Source organism: Telmatherina bonti, assembly GCF_933228915.1.
Source record: "Telmatherina bonti genome assembly, chromosome: 20".
In the NCBI taxonomy this organism is placed as follows: domain Eukaryota; kingdom Metazoa; phylum Chordata; class Actinopteri; order Atheriniformes; family Telmatherinidae; genus Telmatherina; species Telmatherina bonti.
Window position 1 is genome coordinate 29,347,917 of NC_136618.1, and position 22,270 is coordinate 29,370,186.

The 22,270-nt window shown below is 40.0% G+C and overlaps 1 protein-coding gene across 1 annotated transcript in view; it reads left to right on the forward strand.

The window, feature by feature from the left end:
• LOC306770982 (sodium channel protein type 3 subunit alpha-like) overlaps window positions 1–22,270 on the forward strand; it is a gene marked incomplete at both ends in the record, with an annotated part of 254,781 nt that overhangs the window by 39,317 nt on the left and 193,194 nt on the right. Inside the window, one exon of the mRNA XM_079260002.1 lies at window positions 6,724–6,787. Within this exon, the coding sequence (XP_079116128.1) occupies window positions 6,724–6,787 (64 nt within the window). The remainder of the gene's footprint in view (window positions 1–6,723; window positions 6,788–22,270) is intronic.

Consider the following 22,270-nt stretch of genomic DNA (forward strand, 5'->3'; position numbering starts at 1 on the left):
ATGAATGAGTGTACAATGAAGACGGTTAGGTAACAGATTAATCACTAACTGATATTATCCTGTCATGGATGCACAGATGAACTGCGCCTCCATCTAATCCACTTTGACCAGTAATTCTCCTGCTGACTCTTGTCATAGTTGCAGATTTTGCTTTTGCAAATTAATCCCCTGGTGATGGAAATGCTCGAGGGGAGAATGGAGCTTTATTAAGGTTTGACAGGGTGATTTGCTAATATCGAGTTATAAAAAGACATTAGATTAAACCCATTTCTTCGATGTCCTGTTGAGACAATTTTCTACGTTTCTGCAGCTCCGTGAAATCCTCTCAGATGGGGGGTCCGCAAGGAGAAAAACAAAAACCTTTACTAAACATCCCTGCAGGCTTGCATGCATCTATAGCATCCTCAATAACCAACTTTTAGGAAAAGACTTTGTCTGAATGCCTGAGTGAATAAACGCAGGACTGCGTAAAGGCTTCTTTCCTCCTTTGTGAGCTTGTGAATAAAAACTGACCAGACGTCAGAAATGTTAGTCGGTGAGTGGGGAAGCAGACATCCAGATGTCCTCGATAACAAATGAACGGCCGTGATCCTAAAAGGTTTAAGTGCCTGTGGTGCAGCTGCGGTCATAGTCTCACAGAATCACCACAGAGCTCGTCTTAGTTTGAAAAGATAAAGCCTTTGCACATATACAGCCACAGTAAAGGAGCTCTCTGGCAAGCGGAGGCTTATTTTTTACTTTAAAGCTACTCTTGCTCAGAAAATCTGCGTCTAGTTTGGATTACTGCGATAAGAAAATTACTGCCATCTTCATAATTTTTTAATGCTGTGCAATCAGTCATATTGACTATTAGCTGGAGTTAAACGCGTGGTCCAAATTCTCTGCTGAATAAACGAAGAGCAATACAAATACCTGTTTTCATGAGGTGTTCATCAGGTTTGCAGTCTGTATCCTGCTTCAGGTCTACACAAATCCATTAAACATTTCCCGTCGCACCATGGTTAACTGTTGTTTAAATCAGTCGATGTCAAACTGGGGGTCACATGATCGTAACAAAAATAAACATCCAACTAATTTTTTTATATTGTTGTTTTTTATCAGGACTGTCAACATTAAACCATTAATGCAGAGATGAATCTGTGAAATTTAAAAATAAATTAGCACATTAATGCAAAACAATAAAATGAGTAAACGCTACATTTATATTGTTTTGAGGGTTGTGCTTCAAAAAGTCTGAGACGCGCTGATTTAAATGATCAGACGCAACGTTTACACGTGTTTTAACAGTGTGTGTCATGAAGCTGACCGCTCACCAGACTGATTCTGACCTTGTACTCTGACACATCTTTGGTTGCAATAAATTCTAAAGCAACTTTAATAAAACTGATGTGGAGAAGCTCTAAAGTTTTCACCCATCTCTTCTTTTTCCTTGCTTCCTCTCATAATGTTTTCTTGGGTTTCTTTGCTGAATCAGCCGTGATGACCAGCGTAATGGTTTCTATTTGCTGGTGTACGACATGGTGCCATCTAGCCTTAGCTTGGCAGTCGCACGGTGCTCATGATGTTGGATAATGCTAATAATAATGATGATAATGATAATGGATAAAAAGTTGTTAAATGCAGTTTGTCAGCCTCTAGACGCACCCAGAGCGAACATGATGCATGTCACAGTCAGTCAGCCAAACCAAGCCAACTTTCTTCACAGCGCGTTACTAACAGCACAAAGCGCCGAACAGTAAGATATTATAAAGCATTTGAAAGGCATCAAATAAATATCAGAACGTTAAACAATGTATATAATAAGAGTAACGGAAAAATAATAAAACTAGATAAAATATATAAAAACCGAAAATTGCATAAAATAATAATAATAACAAAATAAAATGAAGTTTCAAACTGGTAAAAGCCCAAAGAGAAGAAACGTGTTTGATGTGGTTCAGAATAAACGAATCAGTCACTTTTCAGGTTACAAGCTTTTGTTTTAAACCCTTAACGCCTCAATTTTTTCACATGTATAGAGAAATATAAGAGACTGAGTAAAAAAAATAAAATAAAATAAAAACAGGAAAAAATATTAAAAAGAAACAAAAACTGGGGGAAAAAAATGTTTAAAAATTAAATAAATTAATAACTAAACATAGATAACAAATAAATAATACAGAAATAGATACATAAATAACTGAATAAAAGCGAACAAAAAGATAAAATTAGCAATTAATTTAATATTATTAGAAATAAAATGAAGCCTAGAAGGAACAAGCTGTTTCTACATGTGTCTCGCTTCCCGCTCTGTACAGCACATCCTTCACACAGACTGAATGAATTAAACACACTGTGCAGAGTGTGTATACTGAACATGTTATAACCCTGTAAAACCAAACGGACCAGTTTGTACTTCCAGTTTCTGAGACTTTTTCCATCACTTTATTGTAAAAACATAGTTGAAAACTGTGTTGAACATCATCTGATTGTCTCCTTCCTCCTAATCAATACTACGCGGCAGAAAACTACATAAGTATAATTTGGACCTATCTCACACACACACACACACACACACACACACACACACACACACACACACTCACAATGAATGATAAAAAATACTTTGTTCCCCCAGATTTTCTTAAAGCGCCACATAAAAACTTTAGATTAAAAAAAAAACAAAAAAAAAAAAAACACATTGGACTTTTCTCCCCAGTTTTTTCAGCTTTACAGGGTTTGATATTTGAGATTGGAAAATAAACCAATAGAACTTCCCGACGTCAGACAATCCAGATGATGGTGAGAACAGAGGAAAACACATTTTCTAACCAAAATAATCCAACAGACACAGAATAATAAAATGCTGCAGCACCACTATCCTAGTATTAGATTGACGTTTTTTATTGTTTATTTGTATTTTATATTCTTTCTGCTAAGAACTACAGATACAAATGAGCATGTTCGCTACAATCTACGGGATTAAAATCCTGCCATAAGAAGGTCAGTGTTTGAACATTAAAAACCTGAAATTATGTTTTGCAATGCTGAAAATAAGTTTTGAAACTTGAAAAGCATTTTAAAAGTCTGGAAAAGAAGTTTAAACTCTGAGAGCATGAAGGTAAAAACATGAGGTTGTTGTTATACGGAGGTTTAAAAACACAAAGCCGTGTCGCACCTGCAGCTCACACACAAAATGATGTTTCCAATATATTTTAACATTTCAAAACGCACATTTCAAGTTTAAAGACTCCTTTTCAAACATGCAGACAGCAGTTTTCAGATCGCATATTAAAGTTTTTGCAGTTTTTTGCAAACTGTTGTGGTGGGACAACGAGGCTGAAACTCTGAAACTCTCAAAACGTCGACTTAAAAGCAGCAAATTTCAGGACGTTTGAATCTCTGAAAGGCTGAAACTGTAAAATGCATGTTGCACTGATGAAAAGCAAAAATTCTGGGACAAAATTATGCCTCAATTGATTCAAACTCTTTTTGTCAGACATTCACAATACTTTTCAAGCTTTCAGAACTTTATTATTTATGTTTTTACATTTTCAAATGCTGACTTGGAAGGTTTTTAAAACATTTTCTTCCCTGTTCAGATTATAGCAGGATTGAAATCCTGTACAATCCAGCATGTTTACAGGTGTTGCTATCAGACGTAGAAATTCCTGGTCCGGAAAGTAAAAGTCCTGTCCAGCAGCTGATCCAACCAGTCACCAAACCAGCTGGATTTATTGAGCAGTTTATTTACCAGGTAAACCAGCCTGTTAGTGAAAACACCTGTTTTATATGTACAGGTAGATCCAGAAACATGGCAGGACTTTTACTTTCTGGACCAGGAATTGCCACCTCTGGTTGCTATAGATGTTCATTAATATGCACCGCCGCTATCCAATCCACTAGTAAATAAAATAAACACGTAAGAGATGCAGTAATAGCTCATCTCTGGGAGTGGCATCATGATGGACCTGCATTCCTGCTTTTTTTTTTTTTTTTTTTTAACTGAATCCTGGTTTGTATCTGAGAGAAAATGGTATCAAATTAGATTTAACCCTTTAAAGCGTGAAATAACAAGAGAAACTGGGCAGAAAAGTCCTTTTTTAAAAAAAAAAAAAAAAACCCCAAACCAAAACAAACAAATATCTGAAGTCTTTATTCAGTCCTGCAACAAAATCTGGAAATTAATTATTGTGAGCAAGAAAATTTCTTTTTAATCTTCTGGTATTCAGCAGTAGACCAGTCTCATACGGTGCACAATAAAGGTTTAGAGGAAAGTTTTTTGCCATGAAGCAGCGGGAAACTGTAAGATTTAAACAGGATAGGTCTGATCTAAACCGAGCCGATGACGGCGGCGCTACAGAGGAACCGCCGGTCTGAGGTCATGTCGACTTCACGCTGATCTCATCATCTGGAGCTGAAATTCATGATTCTTTTAACCTCACTTTAAAAGTTATCTGTCTGGAACTGGTTCTTCATCCTGATGAATGTTTTATCTCGCCTCATCCTCAGGAATGAAGGCGGCGTCTTCCAACCACAACTAAAGCTACGCAGCGCTTGTTTTCTTCCTGCAGACGGGCATTAAAAGCTTTTGAACTTATGTTGGACGCTTTTGTTCTGGAGTGCGTTGGGGGCTGGCGAGTACCTGAAGTACTCCATGTGAGGCCATTAAAGTGTATTAATGTACTTGGAAATGGCTTGTGGTCAGACTGAAGTGTTGAATAAATGCTCAACAAACTGTGTTTGCTGTAATGGTTTTGGCTTTATGGCCCTCAGACGGTCTTACCAGACCAAAACACACAAACGCAGCCTGATGAGCTTATTGATCGTGCGGTAACACAGACGGACGGCCTGAGAACCGAGCAGACTCACACTGCCATGCAAGACGAGCCAAACTAACTCACATCAGACGCCATGCGAGCTTTTTAGAGGAAAGTAAACATAAAGTTACTAAATTATTATTTATTCCAATTCAATTCCAATTCCAACTTTATTTATAAAAAGCTTTAAAACAACACAGTTGATCATAGCGCTCAACAACATACAGAATATAATACAAGTCAAATAAAATAAAAACAATAAAAATATTAGCCACTTTTTTACACACAATTTATATAATAAGAAAAAAAAGAAACATTAAAAAGGAGTCAGCAGCTCAAGCAGTGTTAAAAGCCAGTAAAAAAAGGTGACTCTTAAAGGTGGAATATGTAAGATTTTCAATATTTTCAAAATAAATTAACTAAAAAAATAACTACAATCATAATTAGATAGTTTTTTTTAAAACATGTAGGTTCCAGTCTGTCAATATTTGATGTGTTATTAAATTACAAGTTTAATCAATGACAAAGACCCTTCTTGAATGTTTTCTGACCAGTAAAAAAAAAAAAGTACTTCTTTTCCACCAGTAGGAGGAGTATAAGCCCATTTATTGCAGAGCAACAGCTCACAAGTGATTCCTGCCCTCATTGGAGCTGGCAAGGAGGAGGGGTGAGGGGGAGGTTTTGCTCATTACTGCCATCCTGTGGTCGTTTGTGGAGGTAGCAGCTTTGCGGTTTTGTTCACGACCTGGTGTTTGCCACCTGGTGGTGGAAAGAATCACCTTGAAATCTTACATACTCTGCCTTTAAGAGCAGATGCAAAAGCAGAAAGAGACGCCGCCTGTCTCAGGTGCAGAGGGAGTGAATCCCATAGTTTTGGACCAACAACTGAAAAGGAGCGGTCCCGTCTGGATTTCAGCCTTGTTTTGGGACAGCAGGGAGCGATCTGAGAAGGGGTGTAAGTCTGAAGCAGGTCGGACAGATACTGTGGGGTGAGGCCATGTTGACATATAAAAACAAATAAACTAATTTTAAATCAATACAGAACGAAACAGGAAACCAATGCAGAGACTGTAAAGTGATGTGTTCACGTTTCTTGGTTCAGTTAAAAGCCGAGCTGCAGCGTTCTGAACTAGCTGCAGTCGGGAAAGAGCTCGACATAAAGAGCGTTGCAGTAATCTCGGCGGTAATAAAAGCATGATTCAAAATCTTAAAATCATGTTGAGAAACAAGCGGCTTGGCTTTGAGAGAGTCGTCTAAGCTGAAAGAAACTAGATTTAACAACAGCGCTAAGCGGCGAATCAAACTTCAGAGCAGTGTCCAGTTCCACACCGAGGTTTGTCACTGTGGGCCGGAGATCCTGACCCAAGTATCCCAGGTCTCGGCAGGTGGAGGAATCGTCTTTCTGCGATGCTGATAGAGTGACTGTTGTTTTTATTCCCACACTTTGTAAACATCTGGTAGTTTGACTTTGCTTTGAGGTCTGGTTGGTTTGCAACGAATCTAACTGGACAGATGGAAATGATGCAAGCCAGAAGCCAACAGGCCCTGAACGCCACGCAGCTCCTTCAGCATTAATACACAAAATGAGTATTTTCAGTATTTTTACTGAGTAGAAGCATTTTCCTAACATCTCTGCTTTCTCTTAACAAGTATCCTCTCATCAGCTGCTTCCTCCGTGTGAACGCTGGAGTTTTCTGGCTGCATATTGTCTCCGATTCTTCAGGTTTTCCACTTTTTCAGGCATTTTTAACATCAGCTAAGAGTCACCCTGAGCAAACATGTGATTTCCTGAAAGGTGCAAACGGTAGAAAGTGGGACACACTGTCTACACAACCTGCAAGGGAGGAGAGGGAAGACTCCAGATGGCGGATTGAGTTGTTTCTGGGAGACAATGGAGACTAATACTTTCCCTTTTGTGTTCTAGACAACTTCTACAAGGTGGAAGGAGCCAAGGATGCCTTAATCTGTGGGAACAGCAGCGACGCAGGGTGAGTGGACGTTTTCTTAAATACAGAAGCATCTGGAAACATGGACTTACTGGTTGCAGCTGCTGCTTCGCTCCAGGTTCAGGGTGGAAACTGTCATCACAAACTGACATTAACTGGATCTGAGACCACACCAGTACAGTAACTGGGGTTACACACACACACACACACACACACACACACACACACACACACACACACACACACACACACACACACACACACACACATTTATAGAAGCAGAGACTAGCTGTGTTTCCATTACACCAAGAATTCCACAAAACCATATTTTTTGGTGAAGATGGAGAAAAAAACAACCAAATTCAGAGTTTTAGAATGAATTAGAAAAGGAAATGAGTGAGAAAGACTTTGAAAAGCTTCGTTGCACCAGAGCTAGTAGAAAACCCTGAAGTGACGCTACCTTCTCTCGTGAGATGTTACCAGGACAGCTTATGTTCAGTGTAAACACCTGCAAATTGCAAATATTGTTTGTCAAAACTTTATAGATATCACTTTCATTTAGTAAAGAACTGGAATGAAAACGCAGCTCGTGTCACTTAAACATACTGGAATAATTAGCAATCGTGTCAGTTGGCTGTGGAGTTTGCATGTTCTCCCCGTGTGTGCGTGGGTTCTCTCCAGGTTCTCCGGCTTCCTCCCACCATCCAAACACATGTATGTTAGGTTAATTGGTTATTCTGAATTTACCCTAGGAGTGAGTGTGAGTGGTTGTTCATCTCTCTGTGTGGGCCTGCGATGGACTGGCAAGCTGTCCAGGGTGTACCCTGCCTGTCGCCCAAAGCCGGCTGGGATAGGCTCCAGCTTCCCGCGACCCTGAATTGGATAAAGCGGTTCAGAAAATGAATGAATGTCAGTTAGTATTTATCCACCAGAAAGTAGATGGTTTGTTCTTTAAAATAGTTTTTACCCATCAAATTTCAGATCTGCTAGACCCCAAACCCACTGTATCCTCTCTGATATCAGAAAAGTTTATGAAACTGATGGGGAGGGAATTAAGATATGTTGTTTCCATCTTCAAACAGCTCAAATCAGCTGGGGGGGGGGGGGGTCGAATCGAAAAATAAAAAGATCTGGATTTTTTTTTGCTTCACAATTTTAAAACCGATTTTTTTTTCCAAATATATAAAAATAATCCATTACAAAATTTTTGGAATTTTTACTGTTTTTCTTGGTCTTTTAACTTGTCTTCTTGGGCATTATAGCAGCAGAATGATGTTCCGGCTACTGTGTTGTTTTTCCTAATTGAAATCAAGGAAATTGACGAGCAAAAAAAAAAAAAAAAGTTTCATACATTTTTTTCTTTGTTCATAATCTACAAAAATTTGCAAAATCAAAGAATTGTGAGAATTGCAAATTAAATCGAATCAGCACCCAAAAAAATCGGAATTGAATCAAATCGGGACAAAAGCATGTTGTCACAGCCGTACAGACCAGTATAAGCATGAGGATCGTAGTGGTTGGTAAAGGCGATGAGGGACGCGACAGGAGACACTTAACATCCAACTAAAGCTTAAACAAACCTCAGTTTCTTTAGGTCTCACTGTGTTTAGGTCCAGCCATCCAGGCCTGTTTTATTCTCTGCGTTTCTCTGCAGTTTTATTCAGATTCTGTTTCTGTAAAAACAAGTCAGGTGATGAGCGGAGAGGATCAGCCACTGAACAGCAGCAGGAAAACATCCACCATGAAGAAGAAACAGCCCTCGGAAGAAGTATTAAGACCTGATCAGTCAGACCAGCTGCTCAGTGTCTCATCAGCATAAAAAACTCTGAATGTGCATTTTTATAATGTGCATTAAAATAAGTAAATAAGCAAACAACCTTTGTGCTGCAGCTCATACAGTAACACCTATCAGTTAGTGTGTAAAATCACACGTCAGAGCGTGTATAATTTCCTTGTTTATGCACTAAACACCGTTCAAATCGCTACTTTAATTTGTCAAAATTTTATAAATATTGCTTTTTATTTTAAGAACTGTAATGGAAACACAGCTGTTGGCAATCAACACAGTTCATCCTGAAATCCCCAAATGTTAAAGCTTTGTCAGGAGAATGAATGCAGATGCCAACATGAGATGCACATGTTGCTGTTTGTCTCATTTAAAATGATCAGAGCCGAAGTGAAAAACTATTCTGTGATCTGATGGATCCAAATTTAGAAGTTCTTCTCCGAACTCAAGGATTTGCGTTCCTCCGGTCTTCCTCTGTTGTCTGGATGCCTTTTCCACTGAACTAAGGCCTCACGCACCTCTTCAGCAAACAAATAGTTGTTTTTTCTTCTCTTTAACGTGAAGGTCATCTCTTGTTTCCAGAAGATGAAGTTCATCTGTTGCAGGGAAAATGACTAAGTGGAGTTTTTCTTTAATTGTTTTATGTTGCTAAAGCGAAGCCACATTCATACGGAGTCTTCTTCATGAGAGAATATAGATGTTTAGACATGAATCTGAGGTCTAAATGGGTCCGTTCCTTCTCCTTATTGCTTCTCTATGAAGTCTGAAAACGTGGACCTCAGGTCCATTAGCACCTTGGAGCCAGTCTGAAACACAACACCACTTTCATGTGATTCACATTGTTTGTTTCAGTCCTTGATTAGTTTAATGGGATGGTTCCTTTCAGAAATAGTTTTATTCTTCTGTCCATTCCTACGTAATTACGTCTCAAATTGCTCCTGTTTTCAGCAGGAGCGTGTCTTCCTATTTTAGAGCTAATCTTTCACTATTTTATCACAGTAGTGGGATTTTTCTGGCCTTTCAGTGAAAATGCAGGAAGGAAAAAATGTTTTAACAATTATTTGTTTTTTTTTACCAACAGGTTATTTAATTCCTGTGATAATTGCAGCTCTGTCATTTAGAGCCCTGACCTATCAGCAGCTCCTCTTTGTAATATGTTACAAAATATAGCAATTTTCTGTCAGCAACAATTTCCATCACACAATTATTTACAGGATGTTTAACAGTATTTTGTTTCAGTCGATGCCTTTAGAGCTTTTCTTCTATTTCCGACTGAATTTATAGACAGATTTATATATATATATATATATATATATATATATATATATATATATATATATATATATATATATGTATATATATATATATATATATATATATATATATATATATATATATATATATATATATATATGTGTGTGTGTGTATATAGACAAAAATCTACAGATCTAGTTTTTATATATGTATATATATATATATATATATATATATATATATATATATATATATATATATATATATATATATATGTGTGTGTGTGTGTATATATATATATGTATATATATATATATGTGTGTATATATATATATATATATATATATATATATATATATATATATATATATATATATATATATATATATATATATATATATATATATATATATATATATATAAAATTTAGTTTACTCATTTTAACATGAACTCTGTTTTAGAATTATATACTGAATTTTATAAAGTTATTATATTTGCACATCTAGACATACTTAGTCTTTCTGAAGAGTGTTGCAGAGTTTGAGGGTCTGTTTTAAGATGCTGCTGAGCTGTGATTTGTGGGATCAGGATTTATTTCAACACGACCGCTCAAACAACTGAAACGCAGGATGTGCCAGCCCGCCTCCAAGGCTTCCTTTTTGCTGGTGTTGCCCGAATTTCATGGGATAACCCTTAAATAAATAATGGCTTGTAACTGCTTAAACAAAAAAAGGTCTTTTACTCTCTAATATGCTATTAAACATCTTGGTAAAACCTCCAGAAAGGTGGTTTTTGTGTGAATTTTTGCCCCATTTGATGAACCAGAAAGCCATTTTGCTGACTCCTTCGGCTGTTCAGCTGCAAGCGTTGGGACGCTGTTTTCTCTCCTGCTTTTGGTCTCCGCCGCGTGCTTCTTTAAGAAGCACTAACACGAGTTGGCCTCATTGTTTGACTCTTGCTGGTGGTAGCTCATAAAGCAAAGTACTTTAAGATGTCAGAAAGGACAAGTATCTAGGCTGACTGTCCAGGCGGCACGCTGACAGACACTGAATGACATCTGTACTGTATGACTACGCTGTGTGTTTGTGTGGAAAAATTACAATCCAACACAGAGCAGCTAAACCTTAGAAAACAGTTAGCCTGAAGCTAATTGAAGCCATGCTAAACCGTCTGAATAAGCAAAGAGATGGCTGGCGGGAAGCTAACACAGGAAGCTAACACTGGAACCTAACGCTGGGAGCTAACGCAGGAAGCTAACACAGGAAGCTAGCGCATGAAGCTAACACAGGAAGCTAATGCTGGAAGCTAACGCAGGAAGCTAACACTGGAAGCTTACTCTGGGAGCTCCAGCTTTCCTGCGACCCTTCATCGGACGAAGTGGTTCGGATACTGGATGGATGGATTAAAACCAAATGGGGTAAAAGTCTTCATGTAAACATGGCTACTGATCTGGAATAGGGCTGCTCGATTATGACAAAAATTATAATCTCGATTATTTTGACTGAAATTGAGATCTCGATTATTTACCACGATTATCCAGTATTTATAAACAACGCTGCGTGTAGTGGTGTTCTAGATATGCATTATAACTGTGCATTAGACGTGCATTATAACCGTGCATTATAACCGTCTAATGCACGGTTCCGAGTTGTTTAATCCGCTTTTACCGCTTATATAGGAACTATTTTACGTTGGCCTGGATGTACGTTTTATGCCAAACAACCGCTGTCAGGCTGCAGCGCGTTTCTCTCATTCTCCTGTTAAAAAAACGGCTGATCTGAACCAGCTGGTTAACGCGTTGCTATGGTAACGCCCCGTAACGAGGGATATTACAGTATTTAACTCGCCGAACTATGTATAGGAAAACAATGCAGCCAGTGGTCACTGACAATGGTATAAACTATGTTTAGGTGAACTTCCACAACCTACTGCAGTTATTCTACATTGACCTGCAGCCGGAGCCGACTGAGACTGGCCGCCTGGGAGTGCTTTAGGACGGGAGAGGCTCCCGCTGCTCCTTCCTTACAGTAACTGCAGAACAATATGTGTCTTCAAGTCAGTCGCCAAAACACCAGAAAAGTCTCTAATAACTCCAGTAAAAGCTGCTAGATTTGTTGCTTTTAACAAAAAAGTCGACAGATTTAGCGAGAAAGTCTCCAAGTTGGCAACAGTGTCTGAATGAAAGCAAAGTGGCTGTGGGAGGAGTTTACAGCACAGAGCTGCAACGCCAGAGACGCTCGATTAGCAGCTGAAGACAGCAGGAGAGGAAACTGCAGAGAGAAAAATAATCGCACCCTTTTGTTTTCATGATTGTTGAAAACTCAGATCGTAATTGAGATTAAAATCTGATTAATTGCCCAGCCCTAATCTGGAATGAATTGTTTTGCACCATTTACCGTATCTGTCCTCTGTTTTACACGATGTTTCACGTTAAAGACGACATGGATCAGTTTAGGTAAGGCATTTATTTATATAGCACATTTCATGCATAAGGCAACTCGTGCTGTAAAACTTTGCATTTAAACAGATTCTACAACATTGAACTTCTGTCTTTTCCTGATTCACCTCTTAAGCAAAATGCACAAAACCTGCAGGCTGTACGAACCAAACGCTCCTTTAAAAGCAATGCAGAGCAGAACAAACTGTTGTTCCTCAGCAGGAATCCAAAAATTTATGTTCTCTGACTGTTTAAGGTTTTGAACCAATTTGCTGGAAATGTGGGTGAAAATTTATTGTCCCCCCCAAAACTGTACAAGAAATGTGCTGTTTATTGTTTTTAGCTAACTTAAACCGGGCTTTAGGATGAGAATTTTTAACTTCTGACGCTCTTTCCGAGGGAGTTGTGATATTTCATGTGAGCAGCAGCACTCGGCGCTCAGGGAGGATGTTTATATTCGGTTGGGAGACACAAAGTGAGTCAACAGCATTGACGTATTGGCTAGGAAACTGCTGGAGGATGAAAGAGCGCGCCGCCGTGACGGCGATGAAGATCAGTCTTGTTTGCTTCCTGTGCTGAAGCTGCTCTGCTCATACAAGATGCTGATTCGCTGAGCCCGAAGGGGAAAAGTCAGTGAGCCTACCGTCTGACACACAAATACACACCAACACACTGCGACTCCCAGAAACACCTGCAACACACACCATGGGGAAGGTCATCATGCTGAACGTTTGGAACACAAGGTCTGACATCATCATCCCCGTAAGATGTTCCTTAAAAGGAGAAACTGGTGTTTGGAGTCAAACGGCAGTCAGAGCTGCAGATTATCAGTTTAATAATCACAACCACTTGTATCTTTGTTTAAAATAATAATGGGAGCTGTACAGAATTTGCCTCAAAAGGAAAACAAAACAAATTTTTTTTTATTAACATCCTAATTTTCGTAGAATTGCATTGAAATGATCGTTTACATCTTGAAAAAGCCTGTTTTGTAGGTAAACAAGGGCCAGAATTCTTTAAAAAAACAAAACCTCCTGAATCCAAAGAGTGATCCGGATCACCACCAAAATGAAATTACTTCTTCCTTTTCACGTTTCCATCAACTCCTGAAAATTTCATGAAAATCTATCCACAAGGTTTTGAGTTATCTTGAACACAAACAGATAAACGCCGGTAAAAACACAACCTCTTTGGCAGAGCTAACAACGGCACATCGCTAGTCGTTAATGCTAACTTTGCCACCCGGGATACTGGAAACCATGACTCCGGTGTGCTTTCACTCCAGATGCTCATGCATGACTGTTGTGCTGCTGTGGTACGCCAACTCTGCATGGCCGACGACGCATTTCACCTGTTTGACACTTTGTTTTACGTGAAATATCCCCAAACTTTGGATATAGGTTGCGCTGCCGTCAGATTCTTCTTGGTTGTTTAAACAAAGACGTTGCACAAAATGACAATACTGCCCCCAGCACTTCCTGTGGTGCTTTGCGTCATTTGCTCGGTGTTTAGACTTCTTATACTGTCTGAAAAGCCATGGTTGATAAATGGTGTTAAGTTGCCTGGTGCAGCGTTTTACTGGGAAAGCCGTTACGGGCCTTTATAACGCGACAATGATTGATGATTGATGGCATTGATGAATTTTCATTGTTGACGTTGTCGACTTTGTCAACAAATCGTTGCAGCCTTAATTTAGCTGTGACACTGCTACCCACTATGCCTTCATGCAGTCCGCTTGGACTCTAGTTCTTGACAAGATGTGTTCATGTTTCTCGTTCAGCATCCAGAAGTTTTGGCTTCGTTGTGGACGGCTGAGATGACGGCTTCACAAAGGAAGCTTTAAGTTAGTTACTCCGCTTAAGAAAACAAGCCTAAAAGCATCAGAGTATTCATTGGTAACTTGTTACTACCCAACACTGGCGGAAACATAAGACCACCACAGCAGAATTAGGTTAGTACATCTAAATTTGATTATGACCTGTAATGCCGATGGTCCAACATCATATCAAACTGGTGATATAAAGAGCCTTGCGATGAAACCTGCGACATACATCCCTAATGATGACTTCCAGTGAATCTATCTCACCTGTGTTGTCGGGCCGCAGAGACCAAGAGATTACAGGATCAGGTGAAAGGTGCTGATCTCATAGCTGTTGGATTAGTATGAGATTCAAGATTCAAAGCGTTTATTGTCAACGGGAGAGTGAACAGTCCATGCTGGGTGGGGGACTTTGATGATGGAGGCATCTCTCCTGTAGACTTTGCGCAAGTAGATGCTCTGCAGAGAGGGAAGAGGAGTCCTGGTCCTCGCCACTCTCTGTAGGTGGTTGGATTGGTGACAGCAGAGCTGCCGTACCACACGGTGATGCAGCTGGTCACGATGGACTCAACAACGCAGCTGTAGAAGTTGCTGAGGGTCTGTTGCAGGTTTTTGAGACTCATCCTGTCTTGGTTAGAGTTGGAGCAAACGTATACCGTTAGGTCTATACTCTAAATCAGTTTATCCATCTTTACAAACACGTTGAACGCTCGTCTATGGCAGCAAACAGCTGCAGCAGGTGATTTCATCTGCTGCGCTCAACAGCCTGAACGGGTGGAGTTTAACAGGAAAGTGATGCTGAGGACGATTTGATTTACCATGTGAAGTTAAATGCATCGTCCCAAAGAGTTAAGTTGTCCTTTTCTCCATTTGCTTCAAGTTTGAGCTCTACAGGCAGCTCTGATTGCATAATGGATTAAATGCTTTTCAGCCGGAGTCTGAGAGCATTTTCTGGAAACTTTTTCAAGCTGAAACAAATACATTAAAGTTGCAATGTCTTCATTGTACATGTTGCCCTGCTGCCAAAAGGCCTTTTTCCCAAAGTTCACAGTGGAAAAGTCACAGAGTTCCCAGCATCGGGTCATGATTACATGACTAATAGTTTGCGGTGTCCTGCACTGTGCCGTTTTCATATAACTGCTGGGTCAGTGGATTAAAGCAGGCTGCCCTGGTTCATTTAAACTCAACCCAGTAGCCTTTACATCAGTATTATACTGGCCAGTTTAACCCCATTTGTTCTTTTTTCCCCCCAAATCCATGTAAATGTTGTTCTGCCTGAACCGAGTGTGAACCTGGCAGTAGACGAATGTCCCAGCATGCCAGACGAATGTCCCAGCATGCCAGACGAATGTCCCAGCATGCCAGACGAATGTCCCAGCATGCCAGACGAATGTCCCAGCATGCCAGACGAATGTCCCAGCATGCCAGACGAATGTCCCAGCATGCCAGACGGATGTCCCAGCATGCCAGACGAATGTCCCAGCATGCCAGACGAATGTCCCAGCATGCCAGACGAATGTCCCAGCATGCCAGACGAATGTCCCAGCATGCCAGACGAATGTCCCAGCATGCCAGACGAATGTCCCAGCATGCCAGACGGATGTCCCAGCATGCCAGACGAATGTCCCAGCATGCCAGACAAACCAGATGACGTACAGACAACATCTTAGTTTTTAGCGGGTTGTATTTATCGGGAACTACTGTATCGCTTTGTTTGACTGCCGGCTGCCCGGCTGCTAACGAACCCAACCAGACGAGAACATCACACCTGATCGTCTCTTTCTTCATTGGCTTCCCGTCGAATTTCAGATACATTTTAAACAATGGACTAGCACCACCCTATCTGAGCTTTTGACTATTTGGGAGCACGGCGGGGCTAGCGGGTCATCCCACCAGCTCCTACTAAATGCACACAGATCTAGTGTGGTGAACAAGCTTTCCCAGCTCAAAACCTGTTTATCCACCATTACTTTTCTTACCCGGTAATGTACAGACACCTTTATCTCTTTTACACCATTGAGTTCTGTTTATGTTTTTAGTTTAATTGCTTTTGTTTGGTTACATTTTAAAGATGTTTTATCTTCCGTGAAGCGCTCTGGTCACCTTGCAGTTTGCACAGCAGGTATATCTCTCGGGTCGGCAGAGCCAAGTGTCCGGTTTGTTTATTGTGACGTATGCATTGCTGCGTCGCCCTAGAGGCTTGGGGAATTCTTGCATGCGGAGGATTTTGATTGTATGGTGCCCCTAGAGGCCAAGAATATAGTGGTAGATGATGTCTATTGTGCACGCCTGTGATAATTATACTCTGGCTGTTGTGTGTGTATCATTATACACCCTGAAGAAGCATAAAACAATACACTTTGCTGTATTTTTTTAATGGTTCTTGCCCATTTTTATTAAAGGCCTTTCATTCCAAACCACTTTGAGTGCCTTGACTTGCATTATTCTGCCATTTTTTGGGATTTTAATATTTTCCGTATGCTCAAGCGCTCCCTTCCATGAGCACCAGTGGTTTGAGGGATACCTGCAGCGCTCCTGTCATCTCTTTTTCCCACTTTCACATAACCCAACTGTGATGTTTAGTTGTGTGGGTCGCAGTTGCAGCTCTTGTGGTACGTTCTTGATCTGTAATGGTCAGGATCCACCAGAAGTGGTCCAAAAAGGGAGGATCAATGAGCCAGCATCAGGGTAATGGGCCAACAAGGCTCCCTGATGCATGCCGGAAGCTGAGGCCTGTACAGTTCTGATCAGGCTAAACTGTTAGATATGTGTTCACCGACAGCAAAGTGTCAGATTCCACAGAGCAGCGTAGTTTGTTGTGTGGGGTTTGTGTGAGGATTTACTCAGGTATTAGGTGGCTGGTGATAATGTTGTTGCCAATTAGTTTACTCGAGGGATTTGCTTGTTTACCAGCATGAAGAAGTCAAACGACTTTCTCTGAGCGTCATCTCAAAGGTACCGGTTGCTAGGTTTCAGATTCCAGGTATTTGCATTGTTGTGATCAGCCAATCGGCAGAAATCTACATGTCCTCGCAATTTTGTCCAATCTCCACAACTTTAATGCATGTTTGACAGATCACAGCGCTGCCCTACATTACCACCACGGAAGAATGTCATCAACTTTACTTCTTTTTGTCTGATATTAACTTGTGCAAGACCAATGTGTTACTTTCATAAAGGTGTTTAAACAAACTGGTTTGAAGCAACTGGACCAGGTTTGGATCATGGATCGACCCCCCACTTTCTCTCTTTGAGCTACTTTTCTGCAAACAGTCTGTCTGATAAGGACTCCTCAAACGTAAAACCACTTTCTGAGCGTTCAACATAAAAAGTGGAATTAAGATATCTCGTGCTATGTGCAATGTTGTCGTGGAAAACAAACAAAAGATGCCAGCTAACAAAACAACTGCTTGACTGTTCAATAAATAAGGTTAGAATATGTTGAATAATATTTTAAAGGCATTTCAGCTGCTTTAGGCAAGAAAAAACCTTAAAAACACACCCCGACTCTTGACCCGACTTCTCACTAAAGACATTTTAATCACAAAAATGCAGCTAAACCGTAGAGGAACTGATATTCAGCAAATCCCAGTCTGGTCTGTTTGGTCAGCATCCTCTGGCTCCTACAGAGGAAAGTCAGTTTAATATGGCTGCAGCGATCGCTGCAGGTAACGCTTTACAAAACTGAAAACATCATTGGCTTTGTTATCAGGGAACACCTTGGGGGGAATCAGGAACTAATGGGTAATTAACCAGTACTGACTGGTAACCAGAAAGAACAGGCTTATTAGAGAACTACCTGTGATCATGGAAACCAAATAGGAACAAATCAGACTAATGGATACTTAACCAGTACTTACTAGTGGTACAAAGACCAGTTGTTCCCTTTTAAACCTGGTTTTGGTGGTCACCAGTAAGAACTGGTTAATTACCCATTAGTCCCTGATTCCCCCCAAGGCGTTCCCTGGTAACAAAGCAAATGTTGTGCACAGTATTGTAAAGTGTAACCTAACTTCATGATGTGACACCAGGCAGCACCTTGTGGGAACTTTAGAAAACTCTCCAGGCCTTTCATTGGCGGTGTTTGATGGCTTGGAATGAGGACATACTGGCCGCCGTCACACGAACGCTGCTGTTGGAGGTGCTTCCTGTTGTGATAAACTAAGTTAGTTTAAAGAAGATTTATCTGCCTGGTAGTTTTCTTCAGTTCTTCATGCTAAAAGACAAATTATCTGAGCTCAAACAAGAAGAAACTGCTGTGAGAAACACACAGCTGGACATATCTCAGCGATCCGCGTTGAGAAAAGCCAGTCGTGACCAGTTCCAGCTGAAAGCTGTTTAATTAGACGTTAATACTTCAACAGCGTCACTAACTGTTAGTCATTACACAGCTTTTATGCCAAGAGAAGACAAAAGAAGTGACCTACAAAATATGTGTGTGCTGTGTGCCGTCACCTCGGCTGGGTAACAAGTATTCAGCTGACATGCTCCCAACATGCCGAGCTAAGGATGCAGAGCGACAAGCTGCCTCGTCGCTGATGCTAATTAGCGGCTGACGCTACATGTTCTCGTCATGGTGGCTCATTGGTATGTAGCGTGTGACCCGCAAGGTCGCTGTGAGGAAGTTGTTATGTGTGGAGAGGAAGTGATGCAGCTGGAGGGCAGGAGCCTGATCCTGTCGGTCCTGCTGCTGAGATGATGCCGCTGTTAGCTTCCCACGGCAGCTTTCCACCTAATAACTGTCTGCCTATCGTTGCTTTCAGACATCAACAAATATATTCAGTTATTTCAGCTAACAGGTAAAAAAAAGACTAAATTTAAGGTTTTTGAAGACATCTCTAAAATATTCCAACCTGTGTTTTCAGGATTTCCCTGAAAATGCTTTTTATCCTGAAACACAAAGAGAATTTTTAATGTTTTATCCATCAGCAAATCACGAAAAGCTGAATCATCTGGTTGTTTTTAGGTCTTAGAATAAATGTGAAATATTACACTGTAATGATGTATTAAAAAACTAATCCAAAACACCAGTCAGACGCTGGTTAAAGCGCCTTTATAAGGGAAAAACTTCTCTGTAATGATAAAGATCTCACATCATTGTGGATTAAAATTGCTCCGTTCTTTCTGACTTTGCTTCAGTTCATGGAGGTTTGCAGCATTTGTTTTTGCAGCATCTCAGTAAGGTTGAGGTCTGGACTTTAACTAGACCATTTGTTGCTTCTTCGGTCATTCTGCTGCCGTGTTTGGCATCGTTGTCCTGCAGAATGAAACTTCGGCTGTCAGACAGATGGACTCATGTTTGACTTACTTTGGTATCCAGAGGACGGTCCACTCAGCGGCTGCAAGGTGTCCAGGTCCTTTAGCTGCAGAACAGTGGAAGATCCTCAGACCTCCACCACCATGCTTGACAGTTGGCATTGGGTGCTTTTTTGCTGATACGCCGTGTTTGGTTTTCTCCAAACATGCTGCTGTGCGTTCTGACCAAACATCTCCACTTTGCTCTGGTCTGTCCAAAAGGACATCCCTCTGGAAGTCTGGTGGTTTGTTCAGATCTGGTTTTGCAACCTTAAGCTTTTTTTTTTTCTCCTGATATCCCTCCAAACCAGCCACTTTTCTGCCATTTTTCTAACCGTACTGTCATGACCTTCAACGTTTAACTTGCTGACTGGAACCAGCAGGTTTGCAGATGTAGAAGTTGAGATTTTTACACAGTTTATGTGCATTTATGACTGATTAACATACTTATCCTGTGATTGGTGACTCCCCTTTGACAACACTACCAGGTTTACAGGAAAAGGTTTGGTGGAGCAAAGATCTTCCAGTTAGACTGAAATTTTATCCAGCATTATTTATCTATCTGTCCATTATATGAGGCTCTTTAGCTCCTGCTGGACGTACTTGTAGCTTGCAGATAGTTCTGCAGCAAAACCCAGATGGAGTGCATGGAAATGTCCCACAAGAAGCTGAAAGCCATGCTGATGTTTTCAGACAAAACTTTTGCCCAAACCAGCAGAACTGCTGACTGAATACGGGTTTCTCACCTGCTTTCTAAGGCTAGAACACTTATTTATAGAAAACATCAACACCCAAATAGAGATGATCGTATATGCACATAAAAAAAAAAACACAAAAAAGTGTCAGAAAGCTTCGACCTAAACTGGGTTTTAAAAGAACAATCCTGGAAAAGTCGGGCCATGCCGAGCTCAGAGTGGGCTGTTCTGCTTTGGATGCTGGAAAGGAATTTATCTTGCGAGTAAAGCAGACTCGGTGCCAACATATGATTTGTAGCTGGAAGAAAAGGCAAATATTCTCCACCTGGAGAAACTAAACTACTAAACTACAACGAGGACAGATGGAGGGTCTGTTATGAAATCAGAAACTTTTTAAGTGCCAGACTGAAGCACATCATGCCAATCCCTCCGTATCACGGGGATGTTATGGAGGGATTTTTGAACTGTACCAATCACAGGATCTATTTATCAGCTAATGAATAAACTGTATCTGGTACAGATGATCCAAATGCTGTGCTGATTTTTTTAAACCAAATCCAATTTCCGATTTTAATTTTTCCACTTACTGTAAAGAAAAAATAGTAATAAATTACGAACGTCAAAAATGATTCTTTTTCAAAAATGCTTTTATTGCAGTCAGCCCGGGAGTTTACCTAAATTTAAAGTGCAACTAAACAAGCTGTTAAACAAGATTGTAAAAGGAGATGCAGGCGCTGCCACTGTAAACATTATAAGTAACAACATGTTGTACTTTGTGTGTTTCCACTGTGAGGGAGTTTCTAACTTCTGATCATACATTTAAGAATAGGCCTCACTTCACTTGTGTTACTTTATTCTGTTACTTTATTCTAAAATAATAATAATAATAATAATAACAATAATAATAACACTGATAAATAAATAAAGATGCCTCCTCTCCTGGGAAAAAATAGTGATTCCTTTTAGAGTATTTTGACATTAAATAACCAAAACAATTTCCCACATTGGCAATGAGGTCATAAAAATGAATGTTTCTTTATACTTGACACGTGTTTTGAGAAAAGGAACCTTTTTGATACAAAATACTATTTAAAAAAAATCCCTGAATGTTAATTAAAACTATATTTCTAACATACATGTTTTATTAGATTCTTGCAGTTTTTTTTGTTTAATTTACACATTTTTGGCAAGAAAGATGAGCCTGTCAGCTGCATCTGGCTTCAGACCCCTGTGGATGTGACAATGCCCCCTTCCACTCTGAAAACCCTGCGTTTCCATGACAACTAGAAACTTTGGAAAAACTAAATATCGCCATAAAAACCTGCTAATGGAAACACCTACATTTAAAAAAAAGTCAAATCTTGTTAAAGTTTTTACGATCTCAAGAGGTGGTTTTTCAGACATTTCGATATAGAAAATACACTTCTTTTGCGTTTACGTGTCCCCAGACGTGACGCGGGGGTCGTGGCCAGATAATTCCCGGTAAACATGGCATGGTGTGGAATAAACAACAGCGAGTTTCAGAGTTTTAGAAAATAAAATGAGGGAGAAAAGCTTCGAAAATCCAAAGCAAATTCGCCACAGCAAGTAGAAAACCCTAAAATAATGCTACGTTGGCACTTTGCATTAACCGCAATGTTTTTAAAATCTCACAAGAGAAACAAGATTTTACAAAACGTGATGCTAATGTGTTAAATGTTGTTCAATGGAAACATCCGCAAATCACAATTGTTGTTTGTCGAAACGTACAAATATTGTTTTTATTTAGCAAAAAAAAGTAATGGAAACGCAGAGGGAGCATTTGTTGTTCGTTGCTAGCCTCCATGTTGTTGTGTTTTGGCAAAAAAAAAAAATTCCAGATTTTCATAAAAATAAATCTTCATAAACAGCAAATTCAAATGAATCGATGCATCATAAACCTCACTGTGTTCCACGTGGTTATAAGTTCTGGGACTGAAAGCCTTTACAGATGTTAGTCAGGTTGATTCTGATTTACTGAAAACATCCAAAAGGTTTAACCCTTCAGTGTTGTGACTGGCCTGAGTTAACTGGCCTGAGGTGCTGGTTAGACTGGGAGAACTGAAGCAAAAATATAAAGCCTGCACAGAGGTCAGCCCAAACTGCTGCGGCTCATTGATGTAGTGACAAGTAGAGAAAAGAACAGGGTTGATATACGGCCTGGTGGTGAAATGAGATGGCAGGAAACTCCACCGACGGCACACAGACTGCGTAGAACAAG